The sequence below is a fragment of the Camelus dromedarius genome, chromosome 9 (assembly GCF_036321535.1).
Source record: "Camelus dromedarius isolate mCamDro1 chromosome 9, mCamDro1.pat, whole genome shotgun sequence".
NCBI classification, from domain to species: Eukaryota; Metazoa; Chordata; class Mammalia; order Artiodactyla; family Camelidae; genus Camelus; species Camelus dromedarius.
Window position 1 is genome coordinate 16961554 of NC_087444.1, and position 14378 is coordinate 16975931.

Sequence of the window (14378 nt, forward strand, 5' to 3'; positions counted from 1 at the left end):
AAGGACTGGTGTTAATTCTTCTTTAAGTGTTTGGTAGAAATCACCAGTGAAGCAATCTAGTCCTAGGCTTTCTTTGGAAGCTTAAAAATTACTGATGCAATCCCTTCACTTGTTATAGGTCTATTCAGGTTTTCTATTTTTTCTAGGGTCAGTTTTGGTGGTTTGTGTGTTTCTAGGAATTTGTCCATTTCATCTAACTTATCCAGTTTGCTGGCATACAATTGTTCATAGTATTCTCTTATAATCTTTTTACTTTCTTTAAGGTCAGTAGTAATGTCCCCAGTTTCATTCTTGATTTTAGTAAGCTGAGTTTTCTCTCTTTTTTAATTGGTCAATCTAGCTTAAAGTTTCTCAAGTCTGTTGATCTTTTTAAAAAAACAATCTTTAGTTTCAACTATTCTATTGTTTTCTATTCTCTATCTTGTTTATATCACTCTAATCTTTATTACTTCCCTCCTTCTGCTTAGAGTTTATTTGGCTCTTCATTTTCTAGTTTCTTAAGGTATAAAGTTAAGTTCTTGATTTGAGATCTTTCTTTATTAATGTAGGTATTTAAGCTATAAATTTTCCTCTGAGCACTGCTTTTGGTTTGTTTTCATCTTCATTCATTCCAAAGTATCTTCTAATTTATCTTGTGATTTCTTCTTTGACTCATTTGTTGTTTAAGAGTTTGTTGTTTCATTTCCACATGTTCTAATATAGTGAAATTTCTAGATTTCCTTCTGTTATTGACTTCTAATTTCATTCCACTGTGGTTGGAGTTGATAGTTTATGTTATTTCAGCATTTTAAAGTTTATTGAGAATTGTTTATGTCTTAACTATGGTATATCCTGGAGAATGTTCCATGTATACTTGAGAAGAAAGTATATTCTTCTATTTTTGGTAGAGTATTATATAGATGTCTGTTAGGTCCAGTTGGTTTACAGTGTTGTTCAAGTCCTCTATTTCCTTGTGTATCTTTTGTCTAGTTATTCTATCCATTATTGAAAATAGGGTGTTGATCTCTCCAATGACTATTGTTGAACTGTTTATTTCTCCCTTCAATTCTGTCAATTTTTGTTTCATACACTTTGGGGCTGTTATTAGATGCATATATGTTTGTAACTGTTTTATCTCTTTGATGAATTGAATCTATTTTATCATTATATAGTGTTATTCTCTGGTTTTATAAAAATTTTGTCTTGCAGTCTATTTTGTCTGATATTGGTTAAGCCACTCCTTCTCTCCTTGGTTACAATTTGCATGGAATATTTTTTCCATACTTTTACTTTCTACTTCTTTGTGACTTTGTCTCTAAAGAGTCCCTTATAGACAGCATATATTTTACTATGTTTTGTTTAATCCATTCTGCCAATCAATGCCTTTTAATTGGAGGGTTCGATCTACTTACCTTTAATTAGTGATAAGGAAGAACTTGTTTCTGCCATTTTCCTATTTGTTTTCTACTATGTTCTATCTTTTTGTTTTCATTTCCTGCACTATTGCATTCTTTTGTGTTAGACATTTTCTAATACATCATTTTGATTCCCTTATTTTTTTTACCATTTTTTTGTTATTTCTTAATGATTAACAGTTAACAATTATATTTAACATCTGAATTTATAACAATCTAGTACGAATTAATACTAATTTAGTTTCAATAGTACAAATCTTTGCTCCTACATAGCTCTTCTCCCCACCCCTTATGTTGTTATGGTCACAAATTACATCTTTAAAAACTGTATATTTATCAACATAGATTTATAATTATTGTTCTACATAGTTGTCTTTTAAATCATAAAGATAAAATCAAGAATTGCAAACAGAAATACATTAATATTGACTTTTTAATTTGCTGATGTAGTTACCTTTATTGGTGTTCTCTATTGCTTTGTGTGGAGTCAAAACTGTCTACTATCCTTTTATTTCAGCCTGAAGGACTCCTTACAGGATTTCTTGTCGGATGGGTCTACCAACAATAAACTCTCTGTTTTTGTTTATTTAGGAATGCCTTAATTTCTCCTTCATTTTTTTGAAGGATAAGTTTGCTTGGCATAGAATCCTTAGTTGCCAGTTTTCTTTCTTTCTGAACTTTGATTATATCATCCCACTGCCTTCTGGCTTCTATGGTTTCTGGTGAGAAATCAGCTAGTAATCTTTTTAAGGATCACTTATTTGTGAAGAGTCACTTCTCTCTTGCTGCTTTCAGACATGTCTCCTTATCTTTGGTTTTTGAAAGCTTGATTATAATGTGTGTCATTATGGATGTCTTTTGCATATATCATACTTGGGGGTCATTTAACTTCTTAAAAGTATAGATTCATATCTTTCACCAAATTTGGAACCTTTTCAGCCATTATTTCTTTAAATAATCTTTTTGCCCCTCTCTTACTCTCCTCTTTCTGGGACTCCATTATACGTAGGTTGGTATGCTTAACAGTGTCCTACAGGTTTTTTAGGTTCTGTTCACTTTCCTCCATTCTTTTATTTTTGACCTAAATCAAGTTTGTCAATTCTTTTTTCTGCCTGCTCAGATCTGCTGCTAAATCCCCTAAAGGAAATTTTACATTATACTTTTCAATTCTAGAATTTCTATTTAGTTTTTATTATTTCTACTTCTTTATTGATATTCTCCAATGATGAAATGTCATTCTCATGGTTTCCTTTAGTTCTTAGTATATAACTTCCTTTACTTCCTTGAGCACATTTAAAACAGGTGATTTAAAGTTTTTATCTAGAAAGTCCAAAGTCTGGACTTCCTCAAAGATAGTTTCTATTCATTTCTTTTCTTTTCTGTGTATGGGGCATATTTTGTTTCTTTGTATATCTTCTAATTTTTTGTTGAAAACTGGAAATTTAAAATATAATTTAGCAACTCTAGAAGTCAGATTTCCCCTCCTCCCAAGGATTCGTTGTTGCTGCTTGCTGTAGCTGTTTGATTTTTCTGAACTGATTTTATAAAGTTTGTATTCTCTGTCACAAGTGACCAGTGAAGTCTCTGCTCCTTTGGCTTAATGGTAATTCAGTGGTTTGACAGATTGCCTTAAACACCTGAAACCAAGAACAACAAAAAAAGAAAAGTCTTTGCAGACGGGTTCTGTGTGTGTATTGGGGCATACCTTCAACATTCAGTTAGGCTGTTTACAAGTCTGCCCTAGCCTTCACTTTCTGTTTGTGCAGAACCTGAAAGTCAGACAGACATGAAAGCTTAGGATCTTCTTAAGTCTTTTCTGAGCATATGCCCAATCTTGGGCATGTGTGGGGCCTTTGAAATTTCCAGGAATATGTGGGAACTTTTTTAAAAGCCATTATTTCCCAAAGTATCTCATACCCTAACCTCTCTTCCCAAGCTTTCTAGTTTGTCTATTATTTGCCCTAGCTGTTACCCGTTGCCCCTGGCAGCAGGGGCTAATACATTGCCCTTAAATGTTTTCAACAAATTCTCCCCAGTATAGTTGTGTCAGTGCTGGGAGAGTTTCAAATTAACCAAAATAAAGACAAGCCCCATGAGCTGATCCTTCAGGGAGCCACCAGACAGGTCAAAATAAACCACCACAATTCTTTGAGAATAAGGTCCATTCTGCTTCCTCTGATAGCAGGAACTTATACCAGAGTGCAGACTGTTATCTTCAAGGCTGCCACTGAGCTAGGGAATGGAGGATGGGAGCAGTGTAAGTTAAAACACCATAAAGCACTCTTATAGAAATTTAACTGTTTTTTAATTGATTAAACATTCTCCAGGTTGCAATAAACTTTTGATTAGCTTCCAGAATTTCAATAAAATTGATTCACTGCTTTTGGCGTTCTCTACACTGCCACTTTTGTTCCACCTTGGGAAGGTCTTCCTAATAAGGATTAATATATCTGTGACAGGGTAGAAGGGAGGGGTACAGGGGGACTATGCTAAGTTCATATTATTCAGGAGGCTTCCTTGATTAATTCCAACTGGGGCCATATTTTTACTCTTGGCATTTATTTAATATTAGATTAATACTTATTGATCTGTCCCATTTAAATATGAAGTTGACTTATGATTTTACATTGTCTTTTTAAAATATAAAGTTGATACAAGGAGTTATAAAAAATAAATACTGCTAACATTAAAAAAATTAAGCTAGAGCTATGTTTTACTTATTCTGAATCCCCTTCTCATGCCTCCAATACCACTAACTACAGTTCTCAGGACTGAGAAATGACTTAAATGAAAAACAAAATTAAAACAGGTGGTGTAAGTATTTTAATACTCTTTAACTATCAAGTATTATCATCAGTTAGATCAGCATTCTCCATTTAAAAAAGTATTTCTAGCATGATTCCAATTCAAAAGCATATGTAAGTTTACAATTTCAGAAGCAAAATACAGATGTCAGTGAACACTGCAAATTTTGTCTCTAGTATGCAAAAAGAGAAAGGGGACTGTTTATGACTCCAAGTATCTTAGGAACAGACAAAAGAAAACAAAATCATTTGCCTGGGTTTCCTTTAAGACAAACTTATTTTCCATATATCTGAAACTTACTCATTGTTTAATTCTAAAGCTTGATAGGCTGCTTTGATTCGAGCTGGAGGATTTCTTTCCCTCCATGCCTTCTGCATAACTGTAGGAAAAATATTTCAAAAAGGAGATGAGATGGTAAACATAAGTAATCTTACGCAAAACATATGAATGAGTTAAAAGAATAAACAAAGATCTTAGTAACATGTCCTAAACATAAGAAAGAAGAAATTGGGGTGCTAGCTAATACCTTAACGTTCTGAGAAATTTACATTAAATGTGGAAGCTTCACATATAATGAAAATATTCTTTCTCTGATTATGAATAACAACACAGATGGTACTTAATCAAGTTCATTACATCATTATTAAACATGAACATTTATATACCTAAATACATATTAAAACTGAGTTTGACATCAGATTACAATCTAGAAAATATTCTAGTTCTTTTATCCTCTTGAAAAGGTTCTATGAAACTCTTAAAAAATGTACAAAACACTTAAAAACAAAGTGTTTGTCTAATCAATGATTCAATCCACGAAGAGTGCTTGAATTTGCATTTTGTATTAAAGAGAGGGGGAATTAATTTAGTATATAGTACATTTATAGGAAATGTCAGTCTCTACTAAAATTTAAGAAAAGCCTAAATTGGGATCTCTCAGAAATAACAAATATTAGTTTTGTTATCATTTACTGTACCAAAATGAAAAATTCACACTAAGCAAGATTCTTAAAAATTAAACAAACAAGTAAACAAAATACATCCATGAAATTATCCGGCCTATTTCAAGTTTGATAAGAAAAATAGAAAATCTATGAATGTTGCTTTTGGAACAAAACCTACAACTGTTCAGAAAGAATAATGTGGAAAATGTTTGAGTTTTTCTTTGGAAACAAAATATTAGTCTTGGCTTAGAAAAGGAGACAATATATTCTACTTGTGTAACAAAAATACGTTTCTCATATCAAACATGTCACCAGCTAGCTGACAGCTAATGCCCTGAAGTTGACAAAACTGATGCAAGTCAGTACCCATCTGATAATAACCAGGTAAAGAGTAGCATTTTGCTTAAACATTAAAATATTACATAAAAATAAAATATAATACTTGACTTGCCGTTCTTGATGATGAGGCTGTCTTCTATAAATTACATGATAGACAGAGGTCAAATTTTGACACTGAATCTTTATCAACAGTTCAAATAGTTATTTGGTATTCTAGCATATTAAGTATATACAGTAATTTATTTAACCAATTCCTTTTTGATGGGTAATTAAATCACCCAATTTTTTGCCAATACAGAAATATTGTGATACCCATCTTTCAATATCTATCTCTGCATACCTGACCAAATATTTCATTTTTAGAAGTGGAAGTTGGTTAAAATGGATGCATTTTTAAAAAGATTTTGGATATACACTCCTAAGCTTCTCTCAATAAGATTGTATTAATTTACATTTTTTCAGGTATTGTAGGAGAGTGACTACTTCCCCTTACTTCCTTACCAACACTGAGTAGTCTCAATTTTTGCCAATTGAATACATGAAAACTATCTTACTTGCATTTGCATTTCTTCTATTTCTAGCAAGGTCATCTAATTTACCATGAAGCATTTTTTCTTATTCTTATGTTTTCAAATGCTCTATCAGCTTTTCAAGATTATTCCTCACAACTAACGCAATTCTAAGCCAAAAAGAGGGGAGGAGAAATAACATAAAGGAAGAAAATATGTACTTCATTCTAAATCAACGTTTAGGAATAATTTAAGGCAAAATGTTGATTTGGTATTCAGCTGTCTTCTTTAAGAATTGTTGATATGTTTTAAAAATAACACAAGCAGTTAGCAATTCAATCAAACATCCATTTTTCAAGTTAAATAATATACTAATATGCTAACAAGCAGAAGTACTAGCATTCATCCCAAGACCAGGGGTGACAAATATAAATACCTACAGAGATTAGGCAAAAAACATAAATGAATAAACTAAATGCATATGCACTGTCTAAAAAGTGTCACTGCTTATGTCTAACTAATTATTGCCAATTGGAAATGGAGCCCCAGTTTTGTCATATTTTCCAACTTAAAAGTGTAAATCTGGAGTTTAATGTTAAATCTCCTGACTTTTAAATGTTAAAAAACCCCATGAAAACAAATTATTCAGAAAACACTGCTGGCTGGCCCTCAGGATGTATTTGCTCTCTTAGTTAAAGTAATCAACAGGATAAGAACAAAAATGTACTAATTTAGTAATTACTAATGCCAATAGTCAAGAGAAATTTGTCATATCACACATATAGACACATCTGTCTTTTTTTAAATATAAAACTACAGACATAAATCATTACCCTTATGCGAGTGTCTGAAAAGACCGATATGGAACCAACAGTCCACTTCTGAATCATCATTTGTGGATTAAGTTTAGTTCAGTCTTTAGCTGGCATTACGAGTATCTCTAGAAATACTACATGAAACACTGAAAGACCAAAATGGGACACATAGTTTTAAGAGAATCTATTTCTAAAGCTTCAACTTTATATGACTCTTTCCTATAACTGATCTACCTGAAGAATGTTCCTCTGATTTGTCTTGGCCTATGTGTCATGTTAGTTTTCCTTTCCTACCCAATGTTCACTCCCCTGCTCCAGCTCCCCAAAAGATATATTATCTTCTTCTACTTTACAAAAGAAAGGCCTGCTTCTCACCTACCCTGAATTTTTTCAAGGTGCACTGCCCTAGAGTGTAAAAATATTCAGGTGCCATAGAGACAATTCAAAGTTTGGATTTGGGGGGCAATTTTTAATCAAGGCACCTAAAATAGGGATTTGTGCCTTTTATTTATTTCTTTTAACAGTGAAGTTTGGCATTAGCAATAGAGTATTCTGGCCCCTGGATGCTCTAAATTCAAGTACCATATAGAGTGGGGAGGGAGTGATAAAAATTTTCATCAGTTCCATTTACCGGCATCCCTTTTCCCCTTACTATCAAAGCATGCACTGCTCCTAAAGGAAGATCCCCTCATAGTAAGGCAAAGAAAGCGCTAGTAAGGGATGATAAAGGCAGTGGAATCTTATTTTGGCCAAGTGATAAGCTCAAGGCAAAGCTCCAAGATTTATCTATCTTTCTATCTTAGACTCTAAATTCAGAAGAGAGATGGTTGTCATGGGATGCACGTTAAGATGTTTACTTGAATTAAAAAATGAAGTCAGACTTCTTCATTTTCTATTAATGTAGAAATATTGTGATAATCATCTTTCAACATCTTTGCATACCTGACCAAATATTTCATTTTTAGAGGTGGAAGGTGGTTAAAATGTATGCATGTTTTAAAAGATTTTGGATATATAAAATTGAGAGGAGTTTAGGAGTATCTGATCAGTAGAAACCATAAAGTATATGTCTGATTTGATAAACAAGATTAACAATGAGAACTCATTCAGCCAATTAGGTTATATGGAAAACATTTTCCAAAGTTCAAAGAGCCAAGGATTTGACAAAAATATGAAGTGCATGACACCATTTAGAACGTTACAGTCAAGAAATTTAAGTTTTAAAACTTTATACAAAAGATGTTTATTGTGGGAAAGCATTTAAGTCAGATAAAACATTTTCAAGCATAAAATAATTGTAATAAAATCATATATAGATATGGAATGAATATGAGTTCAACAAGAAAAAGGACTTATAAAATTTATTACTGTTAGAGTATTTGTTCATGTATTTTTCGATGAATAATGGTGGCTATCAAGTAATCAGATTCCTTGAGATACATTTAAATATAGGGTATTCTAATTTTTCAAATTCTGTATTTATGTCAAAAATTACATTCTTTGCAGTTATTTAACCATATGACATCAACTTAAGAATGTGTGAAGGGATACTGAGTTTTTCAAAATTCTTTTAGGAGGTACATGAACAAAAATGTTCTAAGACCACAACTTTAGTGGATAGCCATGGCTGCTATCTGAAAAGCCTGCCTAGGTCTGCATTTCAGCCCCTGAGAAGGAGGTGAAAAGCCTTAATTTCTAGAGTCACCTCAGTCCTTACAGATAACATACAATACTAATTTTCCACTGCTGTTATTTCCCCAACACCTACACTTTTGCCATTAATATAAACATTAAGCACATAAACATAAAGTAATTCCTTCTTCTCTTATTTGCAACTTAATCATTTTATGTAACCATACCAAAGATCCTCGGGTTTCCTGCTACCATACACCCTTATACTTAATGCAGAAGAGATATACCAATTCTGGAAAACTGGCTATTTTCCAGACCCTAATTGTTGGTGATTTTCTTCTGCCTATTAATGCGGTGAGTTGAATCAGTAATAGTGCAGTGGTTAAGAGCCCAGACTTGTGTTTGAAACCCACCTTTATCATTTATTAGCTAGATGATTTAGGGCATGCCTCAGTTCCTTTATATTTAAAATGAGACTGATAATAGTACCTATCTCATAAAGTGGGAAGATTAAATTAGTAAATTTATATAAATTGCTTAGAATAGTGCTTGGCACATAATAAGTGCCATACAAGTGTTAGTTACTATTAGCAAAATTGCTTAAGACATCTGTGACACCAAGGCTATTTATTCATTCATACTTTCATCAAAGAATACATATTAATATTTACAACCCTAGATGATAGGAATTCAAAGATGATGAGAATATAGTCCCTGTTTCCCAAAGTTTCACACACTATTAGGAGGACAAACATTAAAGCAACATAATGACATTAACAAATAAATGCTTACAGTTCAATAAATTAAGGAGTTATTTCAGTGAGGTTTGGGCTAAGTATTACAGAACTGCAGAGAAGATCAGAGACGGCTTCCAAGAGAAAGTAACTTTTAATTTTGAAGGATAAAACCAGGAGGGATAAAAGCAGAAGCATAGATAAGGAGGGAGAGGCATTCAAAATAGCTGTGATAAAGATCCCTGTCTTTAAGCCAAACATTTAAGAGTCTCAATACTGTCTTCTATAGAGAAGAGGTTACAGAGAACTAAACACAGACATTTTTACAGTCTTTCACCACTTTATAAGCATCTCTGACTTATGACTAGAATATAACATACCCCATTTTTCTCTACCCCCCAAGCCTCAATGTTTAGCTTTGTCCTACTCTTTTTTTAAATGTATAATTGCAGGTGTTAATTTCCCAGAACAAAATTGGGTACACCATTCTCTCTACATTGGTAATTGCTGTATTTGATCTGAAAGGTTTCTTAAGTAATAAAAGAAGCATAAAATACTTTATAAGACAGAAAGGTAGAACAATAACCTAGCTTACCATCATAATTGGTTTTAATTTAATCTGGGTTTCTTATCAGTGATGCAAACAACTCCAAGCCAAATAACATTGTATATTATAATAAATAACTCTAAAAAACTTTAAAAATAATTTTATAACTATTGTTTACCCCATGAACAGATATGATACATACCTGTGTCTGAAGGACGTAAAAAATCCGTGTCACAGGTAAAAAAGGTCTGATGATCCTGAGCTGACAAATTCATGTCATAGTAAGTAAGTGGCTCTTTACCAGTCACCCAAGTGTATCTTTACCAAAACACAAGAAAATATGTAAATTGAACATGAGAGGGCATCTGTCTGCTACAACAGACACTATCTAAAATTCAAAACACGGCTCATACACCTTAATATCAAAAAAAAAAAAAAACAAACAAGCAACCCAATCAAAAAATGGGCAGAAGACCTAAATAGACATCTCTCCAAAGAAGACATCCAGATGGCCAACAGGCACATGAAAAGATGCTCAACATCAGTAATTGTTAGAGAAATGCAAATCAAAACTACAATGAGATATCACCTCACATCAGTCAGGATGGCCATCATTAAAAAGTCCACAAAAATCCTTGAGAGGGTGTGGAGAAAAAGGAACTCTCCTACACTGTTGGTGGGAATGTAAGTTGGTGCAGCCACTAAGGAGGACAGTATGTTGATTCCTCAAAAAAACAAAAATAGATTTACCATATAATCCAGTAATCCCACTCCTGGGCATATATCCAGAGGAAAATATAATTTGAAAAGATACATGCACCCCAATGTTCACAAGCAGCACTATTTACAATAGCCAAGACATAGAAACAACCCAAATATCCATCAACAGATGATTGGATAAAGAAGGTGTGGTATAGATACAAAAGGGAATACTAGTCAGCCACAGAAAAGAATAAAAAGTGCCATTTGCAGCAACATGGATGGGCCTGGAGATTGTCATTCTAAGTGAAGTAAGTCAGGAAGAGAAGGAAAAATACCATATGATATAACTTATATGTGGAATCTAAAAAAAAGGACACAGTGGGGAGGATATAGCTCAAGTGGAAGAGTGCATGCTTAGCATGCTCGAGGTCCTGGGTTCAATCCCCAGTAGCTCCTCTAGAAATATATAAATAAATACATACATACATACCTAATTACCTCCTCCCCTCCCCTCCAAAAATTAAAAAATTAAAAAAAATTTAAAAAGGGAAAAAAAAGGACACAAATGAACTTATCTAAAAAACAAAACCAGACACACAGACCCAGTGGTTACCAGTGGTAAAGGAGGTGGGAAGGGATAAATTGGGAATTTGAAATTTGCACCTCTTGGGGAGTGATAGAAATGTTAGCTATTTTGATCGTGGTGGTGGTTTTGTTGGTATATACATCCGTTAAAATTTATCAAATTGTACATCTGAAATATGTGTAGTTTACTGTACAGGAATCATACCACAATAAAGGTGTTAGAAATACACATATGTATAAAAATTTTTTTAAGTTTAATCTTAAAAAAAAAGATGACAAAGAGCTTGCAAAGCATAAAAGCAAAGAGAAACTTTTTTCAGATTTTACTAAATTAGAAATTTAAACTTTTGTATCCCCTTGAAACCCTCAATAATTAATAGCAAGTTAACAAATTGGTGAATAAATACATTTAAAAATATCTAATCTCAGTAGTTGGCAAACAGCAAATTAAAATAACTAATTTTTACTTTTCACCTATAAAATTGACAAATATATGTTGTCAAGGGTTGGGTGGTATAGAGATTCACACATATTGCTGTTATAAATATAAACTGGCATTTGTATTTCTCTTTCCAGAAATTAGGTATCTATCAATTAGATAACATCTATCAAGAGTCTTAAAAATATTCACACCTAGCTAGGATGGGTATGCGGAATTCCATTATACCACTCTCTCTACTTTTGTTTATTTTTGAAATTTTCCAACATTAAGAAAAGAAAAAATTTAAAGGAAAAAAAAAAAACCTGTTCACACCTTTTGATTTAGTAATCCCAGAGCTACAAATCAACCCTAAGGAAATAATCATACATATGGCTAAATATTTACATACAAAGATACCCCTGTAGTGTAAATGTTAACAGTAAAATATAATCTGTGAGCTAGATAGGGGAGCAGTAGGTAAATTATGTATGTCACCTCCATATAACAGACTATAGTACAACCATTAAAAGTTATGTTCTTGGAGAAATTTATGTTTTGAAGAAATTCTGTGGGAAATTCACACACAGTATTAGAAAAAAAGATGTAAAGCTATACATATATAAATGACATTAAAGTTCTGTTTCTATATATGCATTAGATGAAAAACTGAATGGAAATACTAATAGCAGTTATCACTTAGTGGTAGAAAAAGGTGAAATTTCTTATCTTAGTATCAGAAACACTTATATTTTGTTTCAAATGATTCATTTATCTTAATGCAAAATTCTAAATTACATTGGTTGGGGGAGGGTATAGCTCAGTGATAGAGTGTGTGCTTAGCATGCATGAGGTCCTGATTTCAATCCCCAGGCCCTCCATTAATATAAATAAATAAATGAACCTAATTACCTCCCCCCCAAAATAAAAAACAAAATGAAAAATTTTTAAATAAATAAATTACATTGATGATCATTGTGTGGTTCTGGAAAGCTTAAAAGCATATTGTAGCCAAACCTTAGCAAGTATATGGAACTCTTTGGAATGTGTTTTATGTGTTAGCTTCATATGTTAGCTTTGTTCCAGGGTCCATTTTATGGCCTGACCCTTATTTTTAACTTTACTAAGTAGACACTGTAAGACAACAAAAAGGTCCTTAAAACTTTTTAATAAATACAGTGAGAAGTTCAAGGACCTGTTTTTTGCAGAATCCATTAATACAAGCACCATCAGCCCAACTTTGCAGGACTGGGACTCCTGTGAGGCATGTCAGGTCCTCGGGGTACAAAATTTAAGGGAGCCCTTACTCTTGGGATTGAGTTTATGTCAGCAAGTTAAAAAGGCAAATGTCTTAACATTAATTATGAAATTAGTTGTTACTTTCCAGTTCCATGAATCATACTTTGAGAACCACTGATCTAAATCAAAGACCTGATTCTTCTATTTATAAACCTTTGATGGCTTCTGATTGACTAAGAATAATGTCTAAAATCTTTATGCAGTATATAAGCTCCTTCATCAGTTTCCCCCAGTCTATTTTCTAGCCTCACTTGTAGCTCTACCTCTCACACCATACTGTGTACTCTAGCCTAACTACGCTGTGTGGTTTTCTGATCCTTCCTCTGCTTAGAATGTTCTTCATCTGGCAACCTTCTTGTCACCTTTTACCGTGTGTTCACGTTTAAATGTCACCTCCTTTCTAAAGCCTTCCCTACTTTCCCCAGAGCAAAATTAATACTTCCTTTTTATCTCTCATAAAAGCTTAGCTTTTGCTTCCCAGGATGTGACTGTCCTACACTATCAAGTCCTTAAGCACAGAGATTAATCATTTAGTATTCTCATCATTTTGTATAGTGCCTATACATAGTAAACGTATAGAGTTTCCTGTTCAATGAATTAAATGAATCTATCTCCAGGTAAAACACAGCCCTTCTCAAAATAAAAATAAAGTATCTTAGGTCATAAGCTTCAAAAAATATTTTCTCATTTAGAGTAAAAACTGGAAGAGAAACGGACAGAGTAGTATAGACAGGGAATGGCAATATAAGAATACTATGCTTTCTACAGTTGCACAGATGAAATTCTTATTCACATACAGATTGATATTTTCTAGTGAATCCTCAAACAAAGTTGAAATTGAGCACATATGCACAGAAATGACATTAGTAATTTTTTCTTAATCTCATGAATTCTTTGAAAAAGCTTTCTGCCATAAACCAAGGGCCAAATGTATACTTATTATATATTACAAACATATGGTTTGAAGCAATGTTTCTCATGATTATAAAAGTAAATACAGTCGAGAGGCTGCCAACTAGACCTTGGTCTAATAATTTTTCCTTATTATATACCAGTATGTCCAACTAGAAAAGCTGTGATATATTTATAAAAACAAATGTTTTCATAATACTTTTACTCTAAAGCCAATGCCATAATTATACTGAACGTAAAATTAATACCTCCTATATTCTGCTCCTCTGAAAAGATTTAGGGGATTTCTCCATACCTTGCATTCTAAAAAACAAAGGGAAAAAAGGAGAAAATGAGACAGTTTAATAAAGTACAGTTATATCTTAATTTAACTAACACTTATTGTATAGTCACTGTATACTAAGCATAGTGCTAGCCACATACAGCACAGAGATGAATAAGGCATGGATCACCCCTGCTGTCATGCAGCACACAATCAAATCTAGTCATTCCCTTATTTCTGTCCCCATAGTATTTGGCTCATAACTCAAGTATAGCATTTGCCATATTACAAGATGACTATCAGTTTGGTTTTCAGTTTCTGCCTTTAAAATATGAGCTTTTAATACTTTGGTCATTTTGTATTTCTGGAGCCAACCACAACATTTGGAACTAACTTGTTTAACAGTATTAAATGTAGCATGAGAATTAGTTATATAAACTATCAACTAAACTGTGTGATAAGTGCTGTGGTAGAGGTATCC

At 32.8% G+C, this 14378-nt stretch overlaps 1 protein-coding gene across 10 annotated transcripts in view; it reads right to left on the reverse strand.

Moving 5' to 3' along the window:
• ST7L (suppression of tumorigenicity 7 like) overlaps positions 1 to 14378 on the reverse strand; it is a 128578-nt gene that overhangs the window by 98875 nt on the left and 15325 nt on the right. For 9 of the 10 annotated variants that reach the window (XM_031457822.2, XM_064488833.1, XM_010995296.3 and 6 more), the window contains exons 4-6: positions 13884 to 13938; positions 9922 to 10037; positions 4500 to 4578 (exon numbers count right to left, since the gene is read on the reverse strand). In XM_031457822.2, the coding sequence (XP_031313682.1) occupies positions 4500 to 4578; positions 9922 to 10037; positions 13884 to 13938 (250 nt within the window). The remainder of the gene's footprint in view (positions 1 to 4499; positions 4579 to 9921; positions 10038 to 13883; positions 13939 to 14378) is intronic. The other variant, XM_031457827.2, reaches the window with a different exon arrangement.